Consider the following 22657-nt stretch of genomic DNA (forward strand, 5'->3'; position numbering starts at 1 on the left):
CTGCCCTTTCTCTGCAGAGCTTTCTCCCTCTCATCACAACCCTTCTTTCGCTCTCTTCAGCTCCCTATCTGCTCCTGTTCCCCTCCCGGACTCCTCCCTACCATTCTTCAGTCCTGGCACGGGTCTCCCCTGCCAGCTCCCACTTCGGGTGTATCTCCCCCAGCCTTAGCCCTCACCCCTGCACCTCATTCTTTGTATTCCTTTCGCCCTCCCGGTCTCCCCCAGCATCTCTCCTCCCCCGCCTGGCTCTGGCCTCCCCCCCCCCCCCCTGCCTCCCCATCTTAAGCTCAGACTCCTCCCCCTCGCTCCTCTCCCCTCCCCTCCGCCTCACTCCACTCCCTGCCTGCATGCCAGGGTTTCTTTCCACTGTGGGGGTCTCTAAGCTTTCCGCGGCCACCTGCCTTCTTCCTCACCTCAGGGGTAGCGCGCCCCCATTATTTTTTTCTGCCTGAGCATCCTTTCCTCATCCCCATCATTGCCACCGACTCCTCTCCCCACCCTCTCTTCTCCTCCCGGCTCCCTTCTGCCCCTTTAAATCTGCCTGGCCCAGCCTCCCCCTTGATGCTGGGTTTGGAGCAAACATTGATTTGTGCTGGGATGGAATTGGAATTTTGATTTTTTTTCCCCCTCTCCCAACCATAAGAAGGAGAAAAAAAATAAAAACACCCCCTCTTGATAGCCCCCTCCTCTTTCCCATCCGGCTCCCAGCTCCTCTTTGCTGTCTCCGTTCAAGGCAGATTTTCCCCCTACACTATCCTCATCCCCCCCCCCTCCATCCTGCCACTACCTCACCCCCCACACTAGCCTGCACCTCCAGCCGAGGGAGAGAGGGGACTCGCCCATACTTCCCCCCACCTTCCTTCTCTGGCTTGTAGCAGTCTCTTCGGAAGGGAAGGGGCTTGGCTCGTCCGGGTGAGGTGTGAGTGGAGGGACCCTGCCATGGAAACTGCGCCCGGGAGGCAGCCTGAGCCCCAGCCCACATGGTGAGTAACCTGTCCCCTCCCTTTCGCCGGTCTGCCCATCCCTACCCTCATCCCCCACCCCCACCCCAACATCCCCAATTCTACCATCGGCCCACCTGGGTCCGGTCTTCCAGCTACATTTTTACCTCCCGCCTCCCCCTCACCCGGGCGTGCTAGCGAAGCCCAAGAATGAACGCAGAGGGGGTCCAAATAGCCGGGAAAGCAGGTGTCTGAGGACCCTGCCCATGCCCCTCCCAGGTTCCCCCACCACCAACTGCCATCCACACTCCACACTCTGGGGTTCTAGGTTGGAGAAGTAGGACTCGGGATCAGGGCTGGGACCCCAAGTCCCGGGAGGCGCCCTCTACAAGTTGGGAGGAATGGGAAAGCCCCCTTGCCCTCTCAGCTTGGGAGCTGCTGAAAGATGCTGCCCAGGGGGGAGGGGAGGAGGGCTGGAAGGCGGTGCTGATGCCCTAGAGCTACCGGCAGGGGAGCGGCAGGCAAAGAAGGGGATCTGGCTCTCCACTTGCCTCACTCTCTACTTGCACCCCTCTCTTTCCGCAGCCACTCAGGATGAGGGTCCAGCCCTGCCTGCCCGCGCTTGGGGCCCCCCGCCCAGCCCCGGTCTAACTGCCCCCGCCCCCAGGCCTCGCCCGGCCCCCAGGCCCCCAGCAGGCTCTCCAGCCCCAGGATGCGCTGAGCCGCCGAGGGGCTGAGGCCGCGCCAACTACATGCATGTCCCCCGGGGGCAAGTTCGACTTTGACGACGGGGGCTGCTACGTGGGGGGCTGGGAGGCGGGGCGGGCACATGGCTACGGCGTGTGCACCGGGCCCGGCGCCCAGGGAGAGTACAGCGGCTGCTGGGCGCACGGCTTCGAGTCGTTGGGTGTCTTCACCGGGCCTGGCGGACACAGCTACCAGGGCCACTGGCAGCAGGGCAAGCGCGAAGGGCTGGGCGTGGAGCGCAAGAGCCGCTGGACCTACCGCGGCGAGTGGCTGGGCGGGCTGAAGGGGCGCAGCGGCGTGTGGGAGAGCGTGTCTGGCCTGCGCTACGCCGGGCTCTGGAAGGACGGCTTCCAGGACGGCTACGGCACCGAGACCTACTCCGATGGAGGTGCGGGGCCCGGCCCATTACTGTCTGCCCGTCCGCGTGCGCCTCCCGCCGGCCTGCGGCGCGTGTGCTTCCCTAGCCCTCCGCCTTCCACGCCCTGCTATTCCCATCCTCCATTCTCCTCTCCAGCCATATGCGTGCGGTGCGCCAGCCTTCTGTATCCAGTGTTCCCTTCCGTCCGTCCCTCACACTATGCCCCAGCCCAGGACCCCAGCCCCCATCTTCCTGCCTCTCCCACCTTTAAATTTTCTCATTTGACAGTCTTCTGCTTGCTTCTCCCTGCCCGCCCCCACCTGCCCCTCCCACCTGCCCTTTCCACCTGCCCGATACCCTCCCCATTTAACGTACAATCTTCCGTCAGCTCGTAGCCTGCCGACCTGTTTGCCTGTCACGTGACCTTTTTTAAAAACACACTACCACCTGCTAGCTTGCCCATCACAGCCTCTGGGCCACCTGTCCTTCATATATCTACTCCAGCCTGCCTGTTTCTCTGCCTTTCCCCCCCCCCCCCCCGGTCCGCTGACACTGCCAAAATCCACATATGTTACGCTACCTACCTGTCTTCATCTGCTCTATCACACCTACCAACGAAGCCTGGCCTGTTCCTTCCCAGACCTCCACGCTCACTGCTTCCACCTCTCTCACTTGTCGCTTGGGCTACCAAGGGCTTTGGGGCCATGGATTATTGGGTTTGGGAGCCCAGTGAAATATTGTGACTCATTCCTATACATCCACAGGCACTTACCAAGGCCAGTGGCAGGCCGGGAAACGCCACGGCTTCGGGGTGCGCCAGAGTGTACCCTACCACCAGGCGGCGCTTTTGCGCTCACCCCGCCGCACCTCCCTGGACTCGGGCCACAGCGATCCCCCGACGCCACCTCCGCCCCTACCCCTACCAGGAGATGAAGGAGGCAGCCCAGCCTCTGGCTCCCGAGGTGGCTTCGTGCTGGCGGGGCCAGGGGACCCCGATGGGGCATCCTCTCGTAAGCGCACCCCAGCAGCAGGTGGATTCTTCCGCCGCTCATTGCTGCTCAGCGGTTTTCGGGCTGGTGGGCGCCGCAGCTCCCTGGGCAGCAAGAGGGGATCTCTACGCAGCGAGGTGAGCAGCGAAGTGGGCAGTACAGGACCCCCGGGCTCCGAGGCCAGCGGGCCCCCTATCCCAGCGCCACCCGCCCTCATCGAGGGTTCGGCCACTGAGGTGTACGCCGGTGAGTGGCGTGCGGACCGGCGCAGTGGCTACGGAGTGAGCCAGAGATCCAACGGGCTGCGCTACGAAGGCGAGTGGCTGGGCAACCGACGGCACGGATACGGGCGTACCACCCGTCCCGATGGCTCCCGTGAGGAGGGCAAGTACAAGCGCAACCGGCTGGTGCACGGGGGACGTGTCCGCAGCCTCCTGCCTCTCGCCCTTAGACGGGGCAAAGTCAAGGAGAAAGTGGACCGGGCTGTCGAAGATGCCCGTCGAGCTGTGAGTGTTGCCCGCCAGCGCCAGGAAGTCGCTGCTGCCAGGTGGGCATCTGATGTATACATCAAAGTTGGGTTGAAAGGAGACTATGCTTATGAGAGAACCAAGCCTTTAGCTTAGTGGGGAAGCATGCGCGGGCCTATGTCCAGGCAGTTGTAGCCCTAGGATTTGCCGGGTTTAGAACTGAGGCTGGGTGCATGTGAGTGGCAGAAGGTTGGCGGGGAGCCTGTGCCCCCCAGTGCATTGGGTGGAGATGTGTGGTATGTAGCTGGTGCAGTGAACACTGCCTTGTACAGGCCCAGAAACATATTGGTTTCCCTGGTCTTCTCACTCAACTCATCCGTCTCTTCCTCACTCGTTCCCACCCTGACTTTATTTCAGCCTTGGCCTTTGAGCAGGTCTAGTTTGGACAGCTGAAATCTATTCTCTACCAGCTTTGGTTTCTCTGGCTCTTTTTACTCAGGTTTGAAGGGAGGAGTTGTTTTGCCTCTAAAGATTTATCTTTCAGTAAATCAGATTCAATTTCCACGGATGAGAGTCTTGCTATCTAACGCAGTCATGTCCAGTAAGAATGTAACATAAGCCAGGTATGGAGGCCCGTGCCTTTAATCCCAGACGCAAGCAGATCTCTTTGAGTTTGAAGCCAGCCTGGTCTTCAGGGCTAGTTTCAAGACAGCCAGGGCTTCACAAAGAAATCCTATTGGAGGGCATGCTGAACAAGTAAAATGAATTCTAATAATATATATGTATTTAAGCCATATTTCCAAAATTGTATCCTTTCAACCAACAATATGGTTTACATTCCTTCTGGAGTCTTTAAAATGCCGTGTGCAGTTTTCACACGTGTGCACATCGCTTCGGGGCAGCCGCATTTAAAGTGCTTAATAGTTCTGTGAATGAGATAGCACGGATCTAGAAAGAACCATAATTCTTTTGGCCTGAGACTCAAAGACCCTTGGTTTATACAGTTCACACACGTTTGAATGTTAATGTGTTGCTCTCCTTAATGGAGGGATGAGGACCCCTCAGAGGGCTTCAGGCTGTGCCCGAATATGAATCAGTGGACCTGTGTAATGGGCACGTGGTTGTCTATGTGCACATGTGTGACGATGATTAAGTATGAACATGCCAGATCCCGAGTAGATAGATGACTGACTGGCCAGAGAGTGTGCGTCTATAGGTGTGTCTGGGTGTCTGGGTCCTAAAATCTAGGGCCTCATACCAGGGCAGAACATCCTGGAACATGGGCTAGATAGGGTGGAGGCAAGCTCAGAGGAGGAAAAAAACCTGATCTCACTAACTAGAAGATCAGGCAGTGGGAAGAGGCTGGCTGGTCTCCCCAGCAACAGGCCTGGCAACCCTGATTGGCTGCTGGCTGCCATGGAAACAGCAGAGCCTTGATAATCCACACCCACCGTGTCTAAAGCCACAGGTTTTTGTGGCCATTGGCAGAACTGCGTGCAACCCGACAGTGAACCTCAGAGCTGTTCGGAACCCAGCCCACAGGGCAGGGTCAGTCATAAGTGTTATGGAAACCCTGAATACAGCAGGGTTATCGGATATTCCCCAAAACTTGTAGTGGACATCACCAACCAGCAGATACAAACTGCCTTTCTTAGATGGATTAAAACAAAAAACAAAACCAAACAAACAAAAAAGGCCTGTGGCCAATAGAAGTCATGAGTCTTCAGCCAGCCAGATCCATAGCAAGTCCATCTGGTCATTTCTGTTTCTTTGTGCCTTACAATCCTTCGTCGGGATTACCAAGGCAATTGGATGATTCTAAACCACCTAACTGCAGAGAGTGAAACGGAAGAGAGTCGGGGAAGCAGAGCGGGCGGGGGCTGAGAAATAGCAGCAGATCGAGGAATTGACAATTATTTTAAAATGAACTGGACATGAGAAGCTAGCTAGGAAAGCAAGTGAAGCACACAAGGCGGGCTGTGAATTTACACAGGTGTAACTGCAAAGGTGAGAGGGAAAAAAACCGTGTACCCTGGCAGGGAGAGGGGATTCGTTTGTTGAGAGAGAGCCCTCTCTTACTCCAGCTCCAAGCTCGTGCCTTTAATCCCAACACCTGGGAAATAGAGACCACGAGAAGTCTTGGCTACATTCCGAGTTTGCAGCCAGGCTGGTCTAGGGCGGGGGGGGGGGGGGGGTGGGGGGGGGCAGGAGAGAGAGAGAGAGAAAGAGAGAGAGCGTTCTAGATCTGGTAGGTGCGTTGGAGTGGGGGGGAGGCAGTGCCAGGGAACAGAAGAAGCCAAACAAAAGCAAGATGAAAACTTTTCCTGCCAGGAAACCTAGACTGGTCAAAGTACGATTAAAGAAAGAGAGCTTTGTGGTGGTAAGTGGCTAAGACAAAGGAAAGGGTGGTTGAACAAGATGGGGCAGGGGGCGCTGCTAATTATAGCAGAATAAAGTACAGAACAGTGCTTTAAATCCCACCGAAAGGTGTTTGGCGCCAGGGCTCAGGAGGCCAGGAGGTTCTGACTGCGGAGAGCGACTTGCCAAGGAGTTGCCAAGAAAGCAAAGGCTCATTAAGCAGAAGCAGGACGGGGTAGATAACAGAGTTGGAAGGGGAGCTGCCCCTGCGGCTGGAGGAAGGAAGTGTTACTACAGGACAGAAAGGTAGAAAGGTGTGAGAGGAGAAAGGGGGGTGTGATGACAGTACACAGCCCGGGGACTAAGTGAAGGAACCAGACGGGAGAACTGGCCTGGCCTGCTGAAGCGGGACAGCGGCTGGCTTTGTGCAGAGGGATGAGGCCTCGCATCCCTCGAACCCGGTGATATTGTAAATGACGGGGTGAGGGGCTGGAGCACCAGAGCATGTGGGGAAAGGTCAGCCAAGTCCCTGTCCCTGGGACCCAACAGGGCAGCAGACGCCCTCCTAAAAGCGGTGGCAGCCAGCAGCGTCGCCGAGAAGGCTGTGGAGGCGGCAAGGATGGCCAAGCTGATAGCCCAGGACCTACAACCCATGTTAGAGGCCCCAGGTGAGGTGCAGGCATCTTGGGGGTGGAGTGGGGGATGGGGGGGTGGGGAGGCATGGAGATCTTGGGGGGGGTGGGAAACAAGGGTTGGAGGGTGTCTGGGAGGTGGGACCAAGAATGTGTGAGACCAGGTACTGGAAGGTTTGAGGTCTGGCGATGACAAACTGTGAGCCTGGAGGTAACCAGAACCCTGGAAAGTGCTGACGAGCTAAGCTGCAGCCTCTCTGGCTCCTGGCCAGTCAAGCCCCCACTGATTCCTAGCTGTTCCTACTCAGGCCGCAGACCCAGACGAGATTCAGGAGGCTCAGACACAGAGCCTTTGGATGAGGACAGCCCTGGGGTATATGAAAATGGACTGACTCCTTCAGAGGGCTCTCCGGAACTACCCAGCAGCCCTGCCTCCTCCCACCAACCCTGGCGAGCCCCCGCCTGCCGAAGCCCACTGCCTCCTGGAGGGAACTGGGGTCCCTTCAGCAGCCCTAAAGCTTGGCCCGAGGAGTGGGGGGGTCCTGGCGAGCAGGCAGAGGAACTAGCGGGCTACGAGGCTGAGGATGAGGCTGGGATGCAGGGTCCGGGACCCAGAGTCGGTTCCCCGCTTCTCGGAGGCTGCAGTGACAGTTCCGGAAGTCTTCGGGAGGAGGACGGGGAGGACGAAGAACTCTTGCCGCCGCAGCTGAGGGCCCCCGGAGGCTCCGAGTCCGAGCCTGTCACCACGCCAGTTTTGAGGGGCCTGTCTTCAAGGGGTCCTGATGCTGGATGCCTGACAGAAGAGTTCGAGGAGCCTGCTGCCACCGAGAGGCCTGCCCAGCCGGTGAGCCCCCATTTTGTGGCCTCTTTTCAGAGCCTTGCCTCCCATCCTTCCAGATTTCAGTATCATCCCCTGAGGAGTTTTTCTCTCTGCCGGGCCAGTCTTGGACCATATCCCACTTCATAAAAGTGGTGACTTAGTGACTTACCTGCTCAAAGGAACCTTGGAGACTTTCAAGCCCAGCCCTCCCAGTGGACAGCTAGGGAACAGGCCTCGGGTGCTTAAGTAACCTATCCCTAGTAACAAACTAAACATAATTTTTAATTTATTTATTTATTTATTTATTTATTGGGTTTTTTGTTTGTTTGTTTGTTTGTTTGTTTTTTGAGACAGGGTTTCTGTGTTAGCCCTGGCTGTCCTGGACATTGTAGACCAGGCTGGCCTTGAACTCACAGTGATCCGCCTGCCTCTGCCTCCCAAGTGCCGGGATCAAAGGCATGCACCTCCACGCCCGGCTACAAACTAATAATTAATGGTGGAATCAGAACATTTTTTCCAGTTCTCCCTCCATATCATTTCCAGTCCCAGTTTCCGGCTCCACCCCCACCCCCACCTCCATACTTTCTCTCTTTGGTGCCCAGAAATAGGGAAAAAAAATTGTCCCTCCCAACCCTCACTCTCCCTCCTTCTCCTGGGAAGAAGGGGAAAGGGGGGGGGGGGTAGGGAAGGGGGGGAAGGGACAGACAGAAAATTCAGGAGAGGTGGAGAGTTTCTCCTGAAGCCTCTGCTCTGATTGGATTCCAGGCCTTCTCCCATCTCCTAGCAACCACATCCTCCCTCACCACATCCTCCCTCTGCTTTACTGCAGTACTGGCTGTTGCTGCCAATGCCTGCTGCTAAGGCCAGGCACCTTCTGCCTTGACCACATGACACGCTGAGGGTGGGGGAGCCTGGTGGTGGCAGTGGGGGTGGGGTGGGGGGGAGGCCGCCATGCGGGCTATCTTCAAAGTGTGAGGGCAACAGGAGGAGGGAAGTCCTCCACAATCTGAAATGACGGTGGGCTCTTTCTGCCCTTATCTGCTTAGGGACGTTTCTGGGGACCCTTCAGCTTTTGCCAATAAAGCCAGGGCAGGGAGGTGACACTTGTACTCTGCTAAAAGGACTGAACCCACTTCACCCTCTGTCTCTTTAGGGAGCTGCCAACCCCCTGGTGGTGGGAGCCGTGGCCTTGCTGGACCTCAGCCTGGCGTTCCTGTTCTCCCAGCTCCTCACCTGAGGCAACATCCTGGGCTCCTGGCCTTGGTTGCCTGCCTCTCCACCCACTTTGACCTGCCTTCTCTTTTCCCTCCTCCTAGCTGTGTTTTTCTCCTCTCTTTCCTTTTTTCTGTGCCCCTTTATTTATTTATTTATTTATTTAGTCTCTTGCTTCTCCCTGCCCTCTCTTCTTTGAGATGGTCTCATTTATTCTGGACCTGTCTCCTGGTCTTCCTTGTTTTCTTTCCCACCCAACTCCCTTCTTTCTCTAGATTGTTTACATATGAAGGGCTGTTCTCGCTCAGAGTTGCTCTCTTCTCTGAGATAACACAAATCTAAGTCAGACCATTGCCCCCCCCCAGCCCCACCCCACCCATGTCCTCCCTAGCCTTTTCTTTAAATCAGAATTTCACCCAGGGTGGGGGTTTGGTGCCCTGAGGGGGGTCTCCTGGAATCTGAGTGGAGGAGAGAAAGAAAATGAGTAAGAGGTGGCTGGATGCCAGATCAGGCACTGGTGGGAGCCACTTGGGGCTTACTGGCCCAAATGGAAAGCCACAGGAAGAGTCACCTCCACTCTTACCTCAGAAACCAGTTGAGTTCTTGCCCAATTCGATCCTTCCCTGAGGGAGAAAAAGGGGAGTGAACAACAGAAAGCTCGCCGGGTGCTCCCCCTTTTCCTCCTCACCTAGTCTCCTCTCAACCCCCAAGGATGGCGGGGGCGTCATGCCAAGAGCAGTGTGAAAAGCAACAACTACTATGGTGCACCACAAGCCCACCCCACCCCCCTCGGACTCGACCACTCACCGCTCCACCCTTCTCTGCCCCCTAAAAAATTTATTTGGTTGGTCTGGACTCACTTGTGGCCTTTTGAATAAATTCCTAAGGGGCCTGAAGATGACATTTCTGCAGAGGGTTAGAGACGATGGAGCAAGCAAAGACCCCACTCCCCAGTTCTGGCAGTCACGGGGGTGGGGTGGGGGGTGGAGCACACACTAAGAGCTGAAGGGCGGCGGAAGCTGCAGCAAGGCTAGTTGTTTCTAACCCATCCCACCTTCCGATGTGAGATGGGGGACTCAAAGGAAGCCCATGTCTCCCACACTTACAGGCAGGGCAGAGGTGGGTGTCAACCCCCAGGTGAGAGGTGCGTGAAGAGCCCTGTTTGAGATCCGGCTGATCCCTGTTAACTAGCTTTCCCTCTGGGGATAGAAAGCTCTACAAGAGGGGACTGTAGAGCCCAGGGGACCTTTCCTTCCCTGCATGAGGCAGAGGCAAGCTGCCTGCCAACCCCCTTCCTCAAGGAATGGCCTTGCCCAGGAATGCCCACCACACACTCTTCTTATTTTTCTAGTCAACCTCTGTTTACTCCTTGGCCTGCCTTCCCCCTTCCTCCCCCTTTACTTCTGATTTCTATTTCATGGAATTTGGGATTGAAGTTATACAACAGTGCCGCCAACACCAAGTCTTGCAGGAAAAAAAAAAACAAATTTAACAACAACAAAAAAAAGTATATTAATAAAAAAGTTCCAAAAAAGGGGGGGAACTGTCATCTCCTTTGGGGTGCGATGGGGCTTCAAACTCAACCTTCCTTAGTGTCTCCTGGTGGGATAGATGGGAAAAGGAGGTCCCTTGGGGGAGCCCCAATCCTTAACTGAATTCTAAGCTCCTTTACCAAAGCGCCGCCGAAGACAGGGCAGAGGTCAGAAATCTCAAGACGGCTCAGCAGGGTGGCCCTAGATGGGCGGGGTCCCGTGGTAGAGGCGGGGAAGAGGGAAGGACCCGAACCAAGCACCAACCCCAGCTCTGGCCCATACCAGGAAGTGCTGGGTAGGGGGTAGAGGAAGCAGAGTTGACAACGAAGACAGGTGAGGTTGGGACTGGGAAACGGATGCCTCGAACAACGGGAATGGGAGCGAAGGAACTAACGCAGGGAACTAAGGAGGAAAACTATAGACGAGAACCCGGTCCCGGAAGGAAAGCAAGAAATAGATCGGGCTCTAGCGCAGGCTCAGTAGAAGCAGGCATGGGGTGGGGCAAAGGCGCATGCGTAGTGGGGATGTCCTTGCGAGGCGGGAGGGTGGAATTCGGACACAGGTGGGAGCTAAATGTGGGCACAGTTTTAGGGTGGCGGTGGGCCGCAAGCCTTTAGAGGTCTTGACAACAAGAAAGTTCTGTCCAAAAGGCTAGAGCGTGTTAAAGCCTTTCCACACCCGGGCTCTGTCCCCAGGATGGTGGCGCCTTCCTTGAAACTTCAAGACCTAATCGAAGAGATTCGCGGGGCCAAGACGCAGGCCCAGGAACGGGAGGTGATCCAGAAGGAGTGCGCTCAAATTCGGGCTTCCTTCCGTGATGGGGACCCTCTGCAGAGGCATCGCGAGCTGGCCAAACTGCTCTACGTCCATATGTTGGGCTACCCCGCCCACTTTGGACAGGTACTGGCCTGGAATTGCGCCATACTTTGAGAAAGGTGGCCTATGGGCTCCTTTGCGTATTTGCACCCCAGCTCTGTGTGTGTGTGTGTGTGTGTGTGTGTGTGTGTGTGTGTGTGTGTGTGTGTGTGTGTGTGTGTGTGTGTGTGTTTCTCCTCCAGTTTTTTCGTTTGTTTTGAGACAATTTCTCTATGTAACCCAGTCGGACCTAGAACTCGCAAAAAGCCCTGCCTCAGTTTCAGTGGAGGTATTTTCAGGCTTGCTCCACTCTGCCCAGCTAAATCCTTTAGTTTCTGAGCCTTTTTATTCATTACCCTACTAGTCCTTGCTCAGCAGCATCCTCCTCATCCCCTCCCAGCCTCCCCTCCTACACAGGCCCCTGAAACTCGGCCTGCCTGTCACCTGGATCAACTCTTAAGCCTTCGGTTGCAAAGAGTGATGAAATTCCTCACAAGTTAATCTGGCCTTAAGGAAGTTGTAGCCTGGAAGCTAGTGCCTGTGGTTTCACACGGCCCTCCCTGGCCTGCCTCTTTCCCTTATAGATGGAGTGCCTGAAACTGATCGCTTCCCCGAGATTCACAGACAAGAGGGTGGGCTACCTTGGTGCCATGCTTCTATTGGATGAGAGGCACGATGCCCATCTGCTCATTACCAACAGCATCAAGAAGTGAGAGGAAGGGCTCCTGGGCACTTGAAATCAGGGCATCGGGAGAGTGGGGACTGCAAAATCCCCAGGGGAGGGGGGGGTCTGCCTGCTCTCAGTACTGGGAAGAACTGGTTTTCTCAGGCTTGACCGACCATCCTTCTAACCCTACAGTGACCTGAGCCAAGGGGTTCAGCCAGTTCAAGGCCTGGCCCTGTGTACTCTGAGTACCATGGGCTCTGCGGAGATGTGCCGGGACCTAGCCACCGAGGTGGAAAAGCTGCTGCTGCAGCCTAGCCCCTATGTGCGTAAGAAGGTGAGATGTAGACCTCTAGGCATTTGCCTCTCCTAGAAATTGTTCCCAGGCTGCAGTGTGGAGGAGGTGTGAATTCTTAAGTCGGTGACCTCTGCAGGCTGTTTTGACCGCTGTGCACATGATCCGGAAGGACCCTGAGCTGGCCAGCGTCTTCCTCCCAGCTTGCGCCGCACTGCTCCGTGAGCGCCACCATGGTAAGGGCTCTCCACTGTCCACCTCGGGTCTGGCTGGGACTAGATGAAGTGGAAAGCAAATCAGGGAAGCCAGCTCACTGGACAAGGGTGGTGCACACAAGACAAACACCCGCCTAGTCGACTGCCCCATGGCCTGCCATTCACTGCCCCACCCTGACCCCAGGCATCCTACTGGGCACCATCACGCTGATCACGGAGCTCTGTGAAAGAAGCCCAGCAGCCCTCAGGCACTTTCGCAAGGTGGGCTAGTGAACGGGCAGGCCGTGGGGCAGGCAAAGGTGGATGGATGGTGGGTGAAGAATTGGGACTGACGGTTGAGAAGAAAGGAGGAACGCTCAGACAAGACTGGGTGTGCCCTTCCTCAGGTAGTGCCCCAACTGGTACAGATCCTCCGGACTCTGGTGACAACAGGATACTCCACGGAGCACAGCATCTCTGGAATTAGCGATCCCTTCTTGCAGGTGGGCTGACCTTCGGTTGTACCCCCAGACCAGAGAGAGGTTCACAGAAGACCATGGCCAGTAGTTGTCTCCCATTTTAGCACAGTCCATGTCTTTTGTTTGTTTGCTTGTTTGTTTTTCAAGACAGGGTTTCTCTCTGTAGCTTTGGCTATCCTGGACTCGCTTTGTAGACCAGGCTGGCCTCGAACTCACAACGATCCGCCTGCCTCTGCCTCCCGAGTGCTGGGATTAAAGGTGTTTGCCACCATGCCTGGCTCAGTCCTTGTCTTGAATAAGAAGGTGGGGAACTCAGGGTTGCTCTGGTCATCTAGGACTGGGGAATGGAAGGTGGCTACCAAAATGTCAGAAAATCCAGTTTGGGAGGCTGGAGAGATGCCTCACAGGTTAAAAGCACTGACTGTTCTTCCAGAGGTCCTAAGTTCAAGTCCCACCAACCACATGGTGGCTCACAACCATCTGTAATGTGATCTGATGCCTTCTTCTGGCCTGTAGGTCTACATGCAGGCAGAACGCTATATATTTAATAAATCAATCAAAAAGAAAGAAAGAATTGATAACCTTATAAGGAGCCTGTTCCAAAGCCCGGTGTGGTGATGCACACCTTTAATCCCAGCACTCAGGCAGCAGAGACACACAGATCTATTCGAGTTGAGACCAGCATGGTCTACAGAGTGATTTCCAGTACAGACAGGGCAACACAGAGGAACCTCTCAAAAAACAAACAAACAAAAGCCTTTTCCAAACTACCCTGACTCTATGCAACTCTGATCTCCTCCCAGGGCCCAAGGGACCTATGAGGTGAGAGGGAGTCAGGCCCTCTATGGTACTATCCCGTGAACCCTCTCATCCAATCTCAGGTCCAGATACTTCGTCTGCTTCGGATCTTGGGACGGAACCATGAAGAAAGCAGTGACGCCATGAACGACTTGCTGGCCCAGGTAGGAAACACTTAGGCGTGTGGTTTCTTAGGGCACATCAGCCTTGGACACTCCTCGTGTGACCATTTGCCAGGCAGAAGCCATGTGACTGCCTTTCTGTGCCCCGCCAAACCAATGAATTCCACGGAGGAAGGATCTAGCCTGCCATTGTGCTGTTGCCCTAGTGCGCAGACCGGCCCTCACATCTAGTGGGGTTCAGGGAACTCTGTAAGGGCCTGAAGGAGGAACAGGGAATACGGGGGTCACCTCCCAGAAACCACAGGAGACTAGAGCCCTGTGCAGACAGATGTGTCTCTTCCCCACCCACACAGGTCGCCACCAACACAGACACCAGCCGAAATGCAGGCAACGCGGTCCTGTTGGAGACAGTGCTCACCATCATGGACATCCACTCTGCGGCTGGCCTCCGGGTATCCTCACACGCCCATGTGCTCTCCAGCTGTGGCCCTGTCCACCCAGCTGGCCCTGGTCGCTGGCTTTTCCCTAACCCCCAACATGGAGGAGATCACTGAACAAGTGACTTCTTCCCCGTCTCCACCTTCTTCTTCCCCTAGGTCCTAGCTGTTAATATTCTTGGCCGTTTCTTGCTCAACAACGACAAGAATATTAGGTAAAAAAAAAAAAAAAGAATATTAGGTAACCGCCAGCGTCTTACTTGAGCATAGTGCTGTGCACCTGGCCCTTCCCATTACTCCCTCCTGACCCCCCTTTTACCTATACCGAGGGCAATGCAGGATGTCAAGGCAGATGAACCCCCCCCCCGCCCCGCCCCCGGTCTGATGTGGCCTCTCTTAACTCCGACCAGGTATGTGGCCCTGACCTCGTTGCTACGGCTGGTACAATCTGATCACAGCGCCGTGCAACGTCACCGGGCCACTGTGGTGGAGTGCCTGCAGGAAAAAGATGCTTCCCTTAGCAGGTATGCGAGGGAGAAAGAGACGGGGCAGAGGACACAGTGCCTGGTGGCCGAAACTCCAGCCAGCTCAGGGGATCTGGAATCAGAACTAATGAAAAAGTTGACTGGGAACGGGGAGGCTAGAACAGGGTAACCTGGGCTATTTGCATGGGCACCTCTCTCCTGCCAGGCGGGCCCTGGAGCTGAGCTTGGCTCTGGTGAATAGCTCCAACGTACGAGCCATGATGCAGGAGTTGCAAGCTTTTCTGGAGTCCTGTCCCCCTGATCTCCGGGCTGACTGTGCTTCGGGTATTCTGTTGGCTGCAGAGAGGTGAGGTGACAAGGGCCTAGGGGTCAGAGGGTGTGGCCTGGGGAGGGACAGTGACAGGACTGAGAAGCCGCATCCCCTAGGTTTGCCCCCAGCAAGCGTTGGCACATAGACACCATCCTGCACGTGCTGACCACGGTGAGATGGCGGGGGGTGTGGGGGAGGGGTGGTCAGGGAACTGAGCAGGAGTGGGTAGAGCTCACTGCTCTGACTCGGTGGCATCCACCCCTCTCTAGGCAGGCACCCATGTGAGGGATGATGCAGTGGCCAACCTGACGCAGCTGATTGGGGAGGCCCAAGAGCTGCATGCCTACTCCGTACGCCGCCTCTACAGCGCCTTAGCAGAGGACATCTCCCAGGTAGTGCTCCTGTCTCCCCAGGTCCAGCCAGCAAGCCTTCTCAACACCAGGATTTGAATGGTTTTTTGTTGTTTTTTTTTTCCCCAAACACACCTGCCAAAAGATGGCCAAGGAGCAAGCCAACTTTTACTTAAGCTTCTATCTTGGCCCTGGTGACTACTGACTACAACTCCAGGAAAAAAAAAAAAATTATCTCACTTCCTTTAAGTTCCGCATCCTGAACTGCCTAGAATGCGTGCCTCCCAGGCTGTCTTCGAGATCAAACGAGATACATTAAAGTTTCACATACATTCGTTTCTATTACCACCTCCAATGCTGAGTGAATTAACAGGTGCCAGCCCATACCTATGACTCTCTCCCGAGTGGGCAGAAACCATTCCTACTTCCTCATGACAGCCTCTCAGGACTCCGTCGTGTGATCAAGCCATGTAGTTTTGGTGATTTCCCACCAGAGGGCAGTAGGAGCTAAAAATGCCAAGGCAGAGCTTGTTAAGGAAGTTACATTTCCCTTCCTACTCTGCCAACCCCAGCATGTTTGCACCGCAGTAATGGGACCTTTGTAGGGTCTAGAAGAGCGGAGGCCTCTGACGAGCTCAGCAGTGTCTCTTCCCCCAATACAGCAACCACTGGTTCAGGTGGCAGCCTGGTGCATTGGCGAGTACGGGGACCTCCTGGTGGAGGGCAACTGTGAGGAGACAGAGCCTTTCCAGGTGAGACCGGAGAAGTGAGTGGTGGGTACACTGGGGAGGATTCGTCAGGACAGGCGTGACCTGCTGTCCCCACCTGAAGGTGGAAGAAGAGGAGGTGTTGGCACTACTGGAAAAGGTGCTGCAGTCCCACATGTCCCTGCCAGCCACCCGAGGCTATGCCATCACAGCACTCATGAAGCTCAGCACCCGACTCCGGGGAGACAACAAGTAAGAAGAGGGGTCCTAGCCCTTGAAAGATGCCCTTTGGCTATGCCTACTAGTCTTTCAGCTTTTGCGGCACACAGCCCTCTGCCTCCCCCTCGCCCCCCCCCCCAGTCCTTAGGAATCTGCTTTTGAGCCACATGTATTAGATGTATTAGGTGTCTTCTTAGTGTGTGAGGGCCCACTGCCATTGGCGCTCACATACCACACGGTGGCCCAGTCGTATCCGCCAGGTGGTGTCCATCTACGGGAGCTGTGTGGACGTAGAGCTGCAGCAGCGGGCTGTGGAGTATAACACACTCTTCCAGAAGTATGACCACATGAGGTATGCCCAGAAGCCTGCAGGTAGAACCCCAAACTAGCCTGTCCCAGGGCTCCCTTCTAGATGGGGGCGTGTCAGCCTCTCCTAGCCTTGCTCCCTGTGGTGGGCACCTCCCGTCCACAGTTGATGCTAACTAAGCTAGTTTCCAGTCCTCATCGGTTGTCTAAAGACCACAACAGTGCACTGTCCTGGGAAAACGGGGACAGCGCTGGCGACCCTGCCTGCCCCAGCCCTCTCTGTTTCCTTAGTCTTTTCCCCAAAAGCTTCGAGAAAGCATGGGGTTCACAGAGAGGAACCCTTGCATTCCTTTCTCTCAGAGCTGCCATCCTCGAAAAGATGCCTCTCATGGAGCGCGGGGACCCTCAGGTTGATGAGGAAGGGAAGGAGAACAAAGCAGGAGCCCAGCTCTTGGAAGCAGCAGCCCCCGTCCCCACAGAGCCGCAGGTGAGGAGGCTGGAGGACCCGGGTAAAGAGGACTTCCGTGGGCGTTCAGCCCCCGCCGTGACCCTCCTGCCCTTTCCCCCCAGGCCACCAAACTCCTGGACCTGCTGGATCTCCTAGACGACACTTCCGGGCATGCTCAGCGGCTTCCTCCTCTGGAGCCGTCCCCAGGAGAGGCCTTAGTTAATCTCCTCGACCTTCCGTGTGCAACTCCACCCCCAGGTAGGCCTCAGCAGAGGGAGGTCCGTACGTACGTTACGTAAGGTGGGTGGAAATGTCTCATTTCTCTGGCTGAGCCAAGGATGGGGACACCCACCCAGTAGGCAAAGGTTTCTTTCGTTCTGTGCTGGGCTCATCTTGGTGATCTCTCTTACCCGCGTCTGCAGTCCTGCGTCAGCTCCAGCCGATTTCCTGTCACTGCCCACTCTGCTGGCCCCTTCAGCTCCCCAAATTCTTTCCACCTTATGCCCTTCACTTTTCACGTCCTTTACCCAACACCAAATGACGAGCTCGTACTCGCCTTTCAGGCTTCAGCCAAGTGTCAGCTGCCTTACCCTCCCCTCTCCTGTTTGACTTAGTTCTTCCCAGTTATTTTGACTCTCTGTGTATGACGTCACGGCGATGATTCTCTTGCATTTTGTTGTTTTCCTTGCCTCAACTAAACGGTCGGCTCGGACCTCAGCTCATTAGATCTGGGGCAGTTGCAGGGTCTAGGTCGGCTCATGCCATTTTTATTGGGTGAGTGGTGAACCTGATACAGTGTTCTGCCTGCATGTACACCTGCAGGCCAGAAGAGGGCACCAGATCACATTATAGACGGTTGTGAGCCACCATGTGGTTGCTGGGAATTGAACTCAGGACCTTTGGAAAGAGCTGGCGGCGCTCTTAAGCACTGAGCCATCTCTCCAGCCCCGTGCACGTGCTATTTTAAGCCCGGGCCCTGAGCTACCTCTCTCTCCCCTCCAGCTGCCATCCCCAGCGTCAGAGTGTTTCAGCGTGAGGGCCTACAGCTGGATCTTTCTTTCGTGCGGCCCGTGGAAACCCCTGCTTTGCTCTTAGTCACCGCCACCACCACCAACTCCTCAAAGGAGGATGTCACCCACTTCGTTTGCCAGGCAGCTGTGCCCAAGGTTTGAGGGGAAAGTGGGGCACAGCCAGGGGTGACAGCTCATGCCTGTAATTCTAGAACTTAGAAAGCTGAGGCCGGGGAAATCAGTAGATGAGGCCAACCTGGGCTACATAGTGAGTTTGAAGCCAGCTTGAGCTACATTATCTCAATAAAAGAAAAACAAAAAACAATTCGGGTTCAGAAGTGGCCCAGGCACTCCAGGAGAAAAAGACAGAAAACACTGGAGGTGGGTGGGGGCAGAGTGAGCCGGGAAAGGAGTGATGGGGTTATTGAGGAGCTGTCCAGAAATGCTTGAGAGCCGCTGGGTGTGGAGGGCTGCGTGAACCCAACCAGAGGCTTACTATGCCCCAACCTCCCCTGTTCAGAGTTTCCAGCTCCAGTTACAGGCCCCCAGTGGGGACACAGTTCCAGCTCAGGGTGGCCTTCCTGTCACCCAGCTCTTCAGAATCCTCAATCCTAACAAGGTGAGTCGGGAGATCCCCTGGGTGGGTACCAGAGATGGGAGCAATCAGAGGCCTGACCCTGGTCTTCGGTTTCTTGTTTTTAGGCACCTTTGCGACTAAAGCTGCGCCTCACCTACAGCCACTTTGGCCAGCCAGTACAGGAGATCTTTGAGGTGAATAACTTGCCTCCAGAGACGTGGCAGTAACTCTACTGTGCTCATTTCATTGGCCTGGGCATTTCCAGGCTCTTGGTGTCTTATTCGAAGAGTGGAAATAAAGGCGTGTATACATTGCAAAGTAGCAAGTAAACTTTATTTAACAGCAAAATGATCATACAAACCAGAAATGTACTGCAAACAAGCAATGACCACAATACTCATGGGCCCAGGGTTACTGCCTGGTGTTTCTTTAATAGGGCCTTAGGGGAATTCCAGAGGAGTTAGTTGCTAGGTGGCATACTTTGAGTGGTTCTCTATTTTGATTAACAGGTTTGGATTCTGTTAGCCTTTCCTCACTGTACATGTCCCTCCTATGAAACATCTTATTTTTACCCATATGCTTACTCATTCTGCATAGGCACAGGATGGTAAATAGGGGGTTCTCCTTAGAAAGAGCACAGTTCACTTTATTCCACTTGCACCCAAAATCCGTCTAGGTCCCATCAGCTCCCTACTTTTTATTCTGGGGTATGGGTGGGGTCCTAAGTTTATGTGCACGGTACATGCAGGTGAGGACCCTGGGATGCCCAGTGGCAATTAGGTGAGCGGCGTGGACAGCTCAAGCCACGTGGAGTTCTGGGCCACTAAGCTGTAAGCTTGCCTGCCTCACAACTGCCTCCGCTCACCTGAAATCTTTCTGCACCCTTAGCTTGTAACACAGCCCTGAGGGCCACCAGCAGATGGCACTCTGGCCCTGTATTTGTCACCACAATCTGCAGAGACTACTTCCTCCCCCAACAAATAATGAAAGTCTATGAAGCCCGAGGCGGGCTGGGGGTGAGGCAGAAAGGCATATTTTGATAAAATGAGTAGGGGCAAGGGTAGAGCCTTCTCCACAGAATGACTTCTGACACCCCAGGAACCTGTCTCAACAATGAGTTTTCTCTCTACCCATCTCTGGGTTGGAAAGCACATTTATCTGTGACCGGCCACCTAGGGCACCCAACCCTCTGGGCACAGCAGCAGCACCAGCTGAATTTCCAGATTTCTACCAGTGGTTCCCCACCATCTCCCCACCTTGTTGCTATTCCCTACACCCCAAGACAGGGAAATCCCTGCTGCTTCCCCTCATCGCTAACTCAGCTGTAAGGCGGCTGCAGAGCCGCTGGCAGAATCAATGGCATCGACCAAGGGAGGGGGGGTGGCAAGGGATTTTCCTGTGCTTAACTACTGATCACGGCTAAGTGGAAATCCTATAAACACGAGCGGAAATCAATGGAGGCTGCTTAGCGGCCAGGGGAGAGGGGCGGCCCACAGATTGCATCTGACGGATGAAGGAAGCTGCCGTGAGGGAGGGCTCCAGGAAGGGTAAGCTGAGAACGGGTTGAAGGCTAGGCCGGGCCGGAGAGGAAGCAGCACAGTGGGTCCGGCTGTGGATGGAGGGCTTCCCTGTTCCCCTTCCCTTCTAGAAAGTGAACCCTGCTCCCATAAACGGGTGTCTTTAGGATGCTGAATCCCCTGTGGCATCGCTGGAACTGTTGGCTTCTAGCAGATGCTCATAGTCCCGAGGCCTGAACCGCTGTAGGTATACCATGAGCTTGGCAGGCGCCTTCTCCTGCGCTGGGACTCCTGCAGGCAAGAGGACAGTAAGAAAAGCAGCAGACAGAAAGAGCCCTTGGACATACCTTGCTTGCTCCCTGCCGGCCCAGCCAGGCCTCCTAAGTTTGCAAAGCAGCACTGAGAATCCAGGTGCCAGCCAAGCACCTTCTGGAACCCACACACCCCCTTGTTGGACTGTAGAGGTGAGATCCCCCTGACCCCCAAAGACCCACCTGGGGATGTGTGGCTGGAGTAACCAAGCAGCATCCTGTGCAGTGAAGCCAGGGGAACCGACTCGTCTTGCTTAAAACCCGCCTCTCCCAAGCAAGATTCAAGCCCATCTACGCAAAGCCAAAGCTCATTAGCTTCGTAATGAAGCACACTCAGCGAGGGTACAGAAGAAAAGCAGGGGCTACGGAAAATAAAGGGGAGCCGGATCCATGGGGTGGAATTCACAGAGTCTTGTTTCTGGCTGCCTGTTGCCAGTGGCTTTTGGGGTTTTGGCTTGTTTGCTTTTTGTCTGTTTGTTTTGTTGTTGTTGTTGTTGTTTTGAGACAGGGTTTCTCTGTGTAGCCTTGGCTGTCCTGGACTTATTCTGTAGACCAGGCTTAAATTCACAGTGATCCGCTTGCCCTCTGCCTCCCCAACTGCTTGGATTACAGGCATGCGCCACCACCGCCCAGCTGGTTTGGTTGTTGTTTTTGTTTTTTTTTAATATTTATTTATTATGTAAACAGTATGCATCAGATCACATTATATAGATGGTTGTGAGCCACCATATAGTTGCTGGGAATTGAACTCATGACCTCTGGAAGAGCAGACAGTGCTCTTAACCGCTGAGCCATCTCTCCAGCCTTGGTTCGGTTTTTTGAGACAGGGTTTCTCTGTGTAGCCTTGGTTGTCTTAGAGGTTACTCTGTAGACCAGGCTGGCCTTTAACTCATGGCCAGTGTTGTTGATAGACAGTAGCATACTGACTCACAGCAGCAACTGGTTTGCGAGGCTCAGGCATCTAGGGCTATGAGGCTCTGTAGGATGCACAACCCCTTAAATTCGTGGATGAGCTGTCTACATCTGAGCTAGGCATGGAACGGAAAAAAAATCTGCCAGAGTGTACCCCACTGCCCCATACAAACGTAATGTTCTTGTCTTTACTCCAGGCCCAAAGCGTAGACCAGGGGGTGTGTTGCCCACACCTGTAATGCCGGCACTGGGTGGACCACAACTTTAAGGCCTTTCCTGGGCTACGTAGAAGATTCAAAAAAAAAAAAAAGCCAAGAAAAAAATAACGATGTAGGAAGTTGAAAGAGAAAATGGAAGTCTGTGAAAAGGAACAAAGCAGAGACCTGATAAACAGAACGTGGGGAATTAAGTGAGCAGATAACTAGGATGAAGGCTGGAAACCAGGCAGAATTAAACCCAAGTTAGCTACTAAGGACTAGGAAGTGGTTTTGTATTAGTGTAAACAAATTGGGTCTTCAAGAAAATCGCTATAAAAAAAATTTCCCCTTATGAAAATGCTTCTTACTCTCCACTACTCTATGGCTGGGGGGGGGGGGTAGGGGTGGGTGGGGCAGGGGTGGGGCCTCCAGGGAGGTTATAAATTAGAAGCAAGGACAGCACCAAGGGGCCCCCCGTCTCCCTCACCAAGCATGTTACAGACGCTTGTGATCTTCTCTAGGGCAGCTGGTACTTCGGCCTTCTCGTGCACCACGACCTCTACCTCACCCACAGCGTAGCCGAAGTCTGTCGAATCCAGGTCCACTCTGAGCAGTGGCTCCTGCTCAGGGGCTAAGGCCAGCTTCCACGAACTTCGTGTAGTTACAAAACTAGCTACTTCCTGCAGCTTCAGCTTGCCCAGGACTGCCGCCACGCCTGCAGGCCCCTGCGCCTCCGCCCCTAGCAGTTCAAAGAGCCGGGCCACCACGGCAGATTCCGACGTGAGTTCCACATACTCGTTGTGAGGTCCTGAGATGCCGGCTAGTCCAGGGCATTTGAGCTCCCATCCACTACCATCTCGCTGTCGCAACCAGTGGTCAGACAGCATAAGGCTTAACTCAGAGGTATCATAGTAGGTGTCTCGAAAGGTGACCCGGTGCTCCAGGGTGGCCCCCAACTCCTGCAGCCTTTCCTCCGTGTCAGACCCTGGAGCAAACTTTCGCTCCACTTCAATCAAGCCCTGGGCCATGTTACCTGCAATAGAGGTTTGCAAAGAATTCACTGCGTGCTCAGGGGTACGACTGGTCAGCAGAGAGTCCCTAGTCCTGGATGAAACTTAAGATGCACAAACACTGTCTCAGAGGTCTGCTTCAGAGACACAGGGCTCTACGTCGAGCTCTCAGCGGGCTGCAACATTGGTGACAGGTCTCCAGTTAAATCCTACTGATAGTGTCTTCAACCAAAAGGCTCCCTAGAAAACGGGGCCGTGATCGGATGACCTATCTTCTCACTACACCTTGCTACCCCAGACCAGTGGTTCGCTGCCCAGGATGGCCTGCCATTCTTCGCACAGCACAGAGCAGCGGAACCCCAGGATTCTCTTCAAGACCCCAGGGTCTCCCTCTCCCG

At 54.9% G+C, this 22657-nt stretch overlaps 3 protein-coding genes across 4 annotated transcripts in view; 2 read left to right on the forward strand and 1 right to left on the reverse strand.

Moving 5' to 3' along the window:
* Positions 1-298: 298 nt before the first annotated feature.
* Positions 299-9891, forward strand: JPH4 (junctophilin 4). The gene is made up of 6 exons (XM_084767040.1): positions 299-983; positions 1527-2076; positions 2811-3582; positions 6410-6528; positions 6801-7336; positions 8466-9891. The coding sequence occupies exons 2-6, from the start codon at positions 1698-1700 to the stop codon at positions 8547-8549; spliced, it is 1890 nt and encodes a 629-aa protein (XP_084623166.1). The 5' UTR covers positions 299-983; positions 1527-1697; the 3' UTR covers positions 8550-9891.
* A 242-nt stretch (positions 9892-10133) lies between these two features.
* Positions 10134-18630, forward strand: AP1G2 (adaptor related protein complex 1 subunit gamma 2). Of its 2 annotated transcripts, XM_084767038.1 has the most exons (22): positions 10134-10389; positions 10752-10956; positions 11496-11620; positions 11771-11912; positions 12010-12106; positions 12270-12346; positions 12472-12567; positions 13425-13505; positions 13817-13915; positions 14060-14115; positions 14311-14424; positions 14591-14731; positions 14812-14866; positions 14965-15087; positions 15708-15797; positions 15877-16004; positions 16219-16323; positions 16638-16764; positions 16848-16983; positions 17728-17891; positions 18256-18354; positions 18438-18630. In XM_084767038.1, exons 2-22 carry the CDS (start codon positions 10753-10755, stop codon positions 18537-18539), a joined length of 2361 nt encoding a protein of 786 aa, XP_084623164.1. In that variant the 5' UTR covers positions 10134-10389; position 10752; the 3' UTR covers positions 18540-18630. The 2 variants fall into 2 exon arrangements, with proteins under 2 accessions (XP_084623164.1, XP_084623165.1); XM_084767039.1 differs by lacking the exons at positions 10134-10389; positions 10752-10956; positions 11496-11620; positions 12270-12346 and having other exon boundaries at positions 11895-11912.
* A 1213-nt stretch (positions 18631-19843) lies between these two features.
* The window catches only part of THTPA (thiamine triphosphatase), a 45689-nt gene continuing 42875 nt past the window's right edge, over positions 19844-22657 (reverse strand). Inside the window, exons 2-3 of the mRNA XM_084767041.1 lie at positions 21737-22282; positions 19844-20120 (exon numbers count right to left, since the gene is read on the reverse strand). Of these exons, the coding sequence (XP_084623167.1) occupies positions 19993-20120; positions 21737-22282 (674 nt within the window). The 3' untranslated portion in view covers positions 19844-19992. The remainder of the gene's footprint in view (positions 20121-21736; positions 22283-22657) is intronic.

The sequence above is a fragment of the Acomys minous genome (assembly GCF_964271855.1).
Source record: "Acomys minous genome assembly, chromosome: 18".
In the NCBI taxonomy this organism is placed as follows: domain Eukaryota; kingdom Metazoa; phylum Chordata; class Mammalia; order Rodentia; family Muridae; genus Acomys; species Acomys minous.

Excerpts from the sequence above, each read along its gene's own strand:
- AP1G2 (XM_084767038.1), top strand. The coding sequence starts at position 10,753 with ATGGTGGCGCCTTCCTTGAAACTTCAAGACCTAATCGAAGAGATTCGC. Across the intron at positions 11,621-11,770 it reads ATTACCAACAGCATCAAGAA|TGACCTGAGCCAAGGGGTTC; the intron begins GTGAGAGGAAGG and ends CTAACCCTACAG. Across the intron at positions 11,913-12,009 it reads GCCCCTATGTGCGTAAGAAG|GCTGTTTTGACCGCTGTGCA; the intron begins GTGAGATGTAGA and ends TGACCTCTGCAG.
- JPH4 (XM_084767040.1), top strand. The coding sequence starts at position 1,698 with ATGTCCCCCGGGGGCAAGTTCGACTTTGACGACGGGGGCTGCTACGTG. Across the intron at positions 3,583-6,409 it reads CAGGAAGTCGCTGCTGCCAG|GGCAGCAGACGCCCTCCTAA; the intron begins GTGGGCATCTGA and ends GGGACCCAACAG. Across the intron at positions 6,529-6,800 it reads ACCCATGTTAGAGGCCCCAG|GCCGCAGACCCAGACGAGAT; the intron begins GTGAGGTGCAGG and ends GTTCCTACTCAG.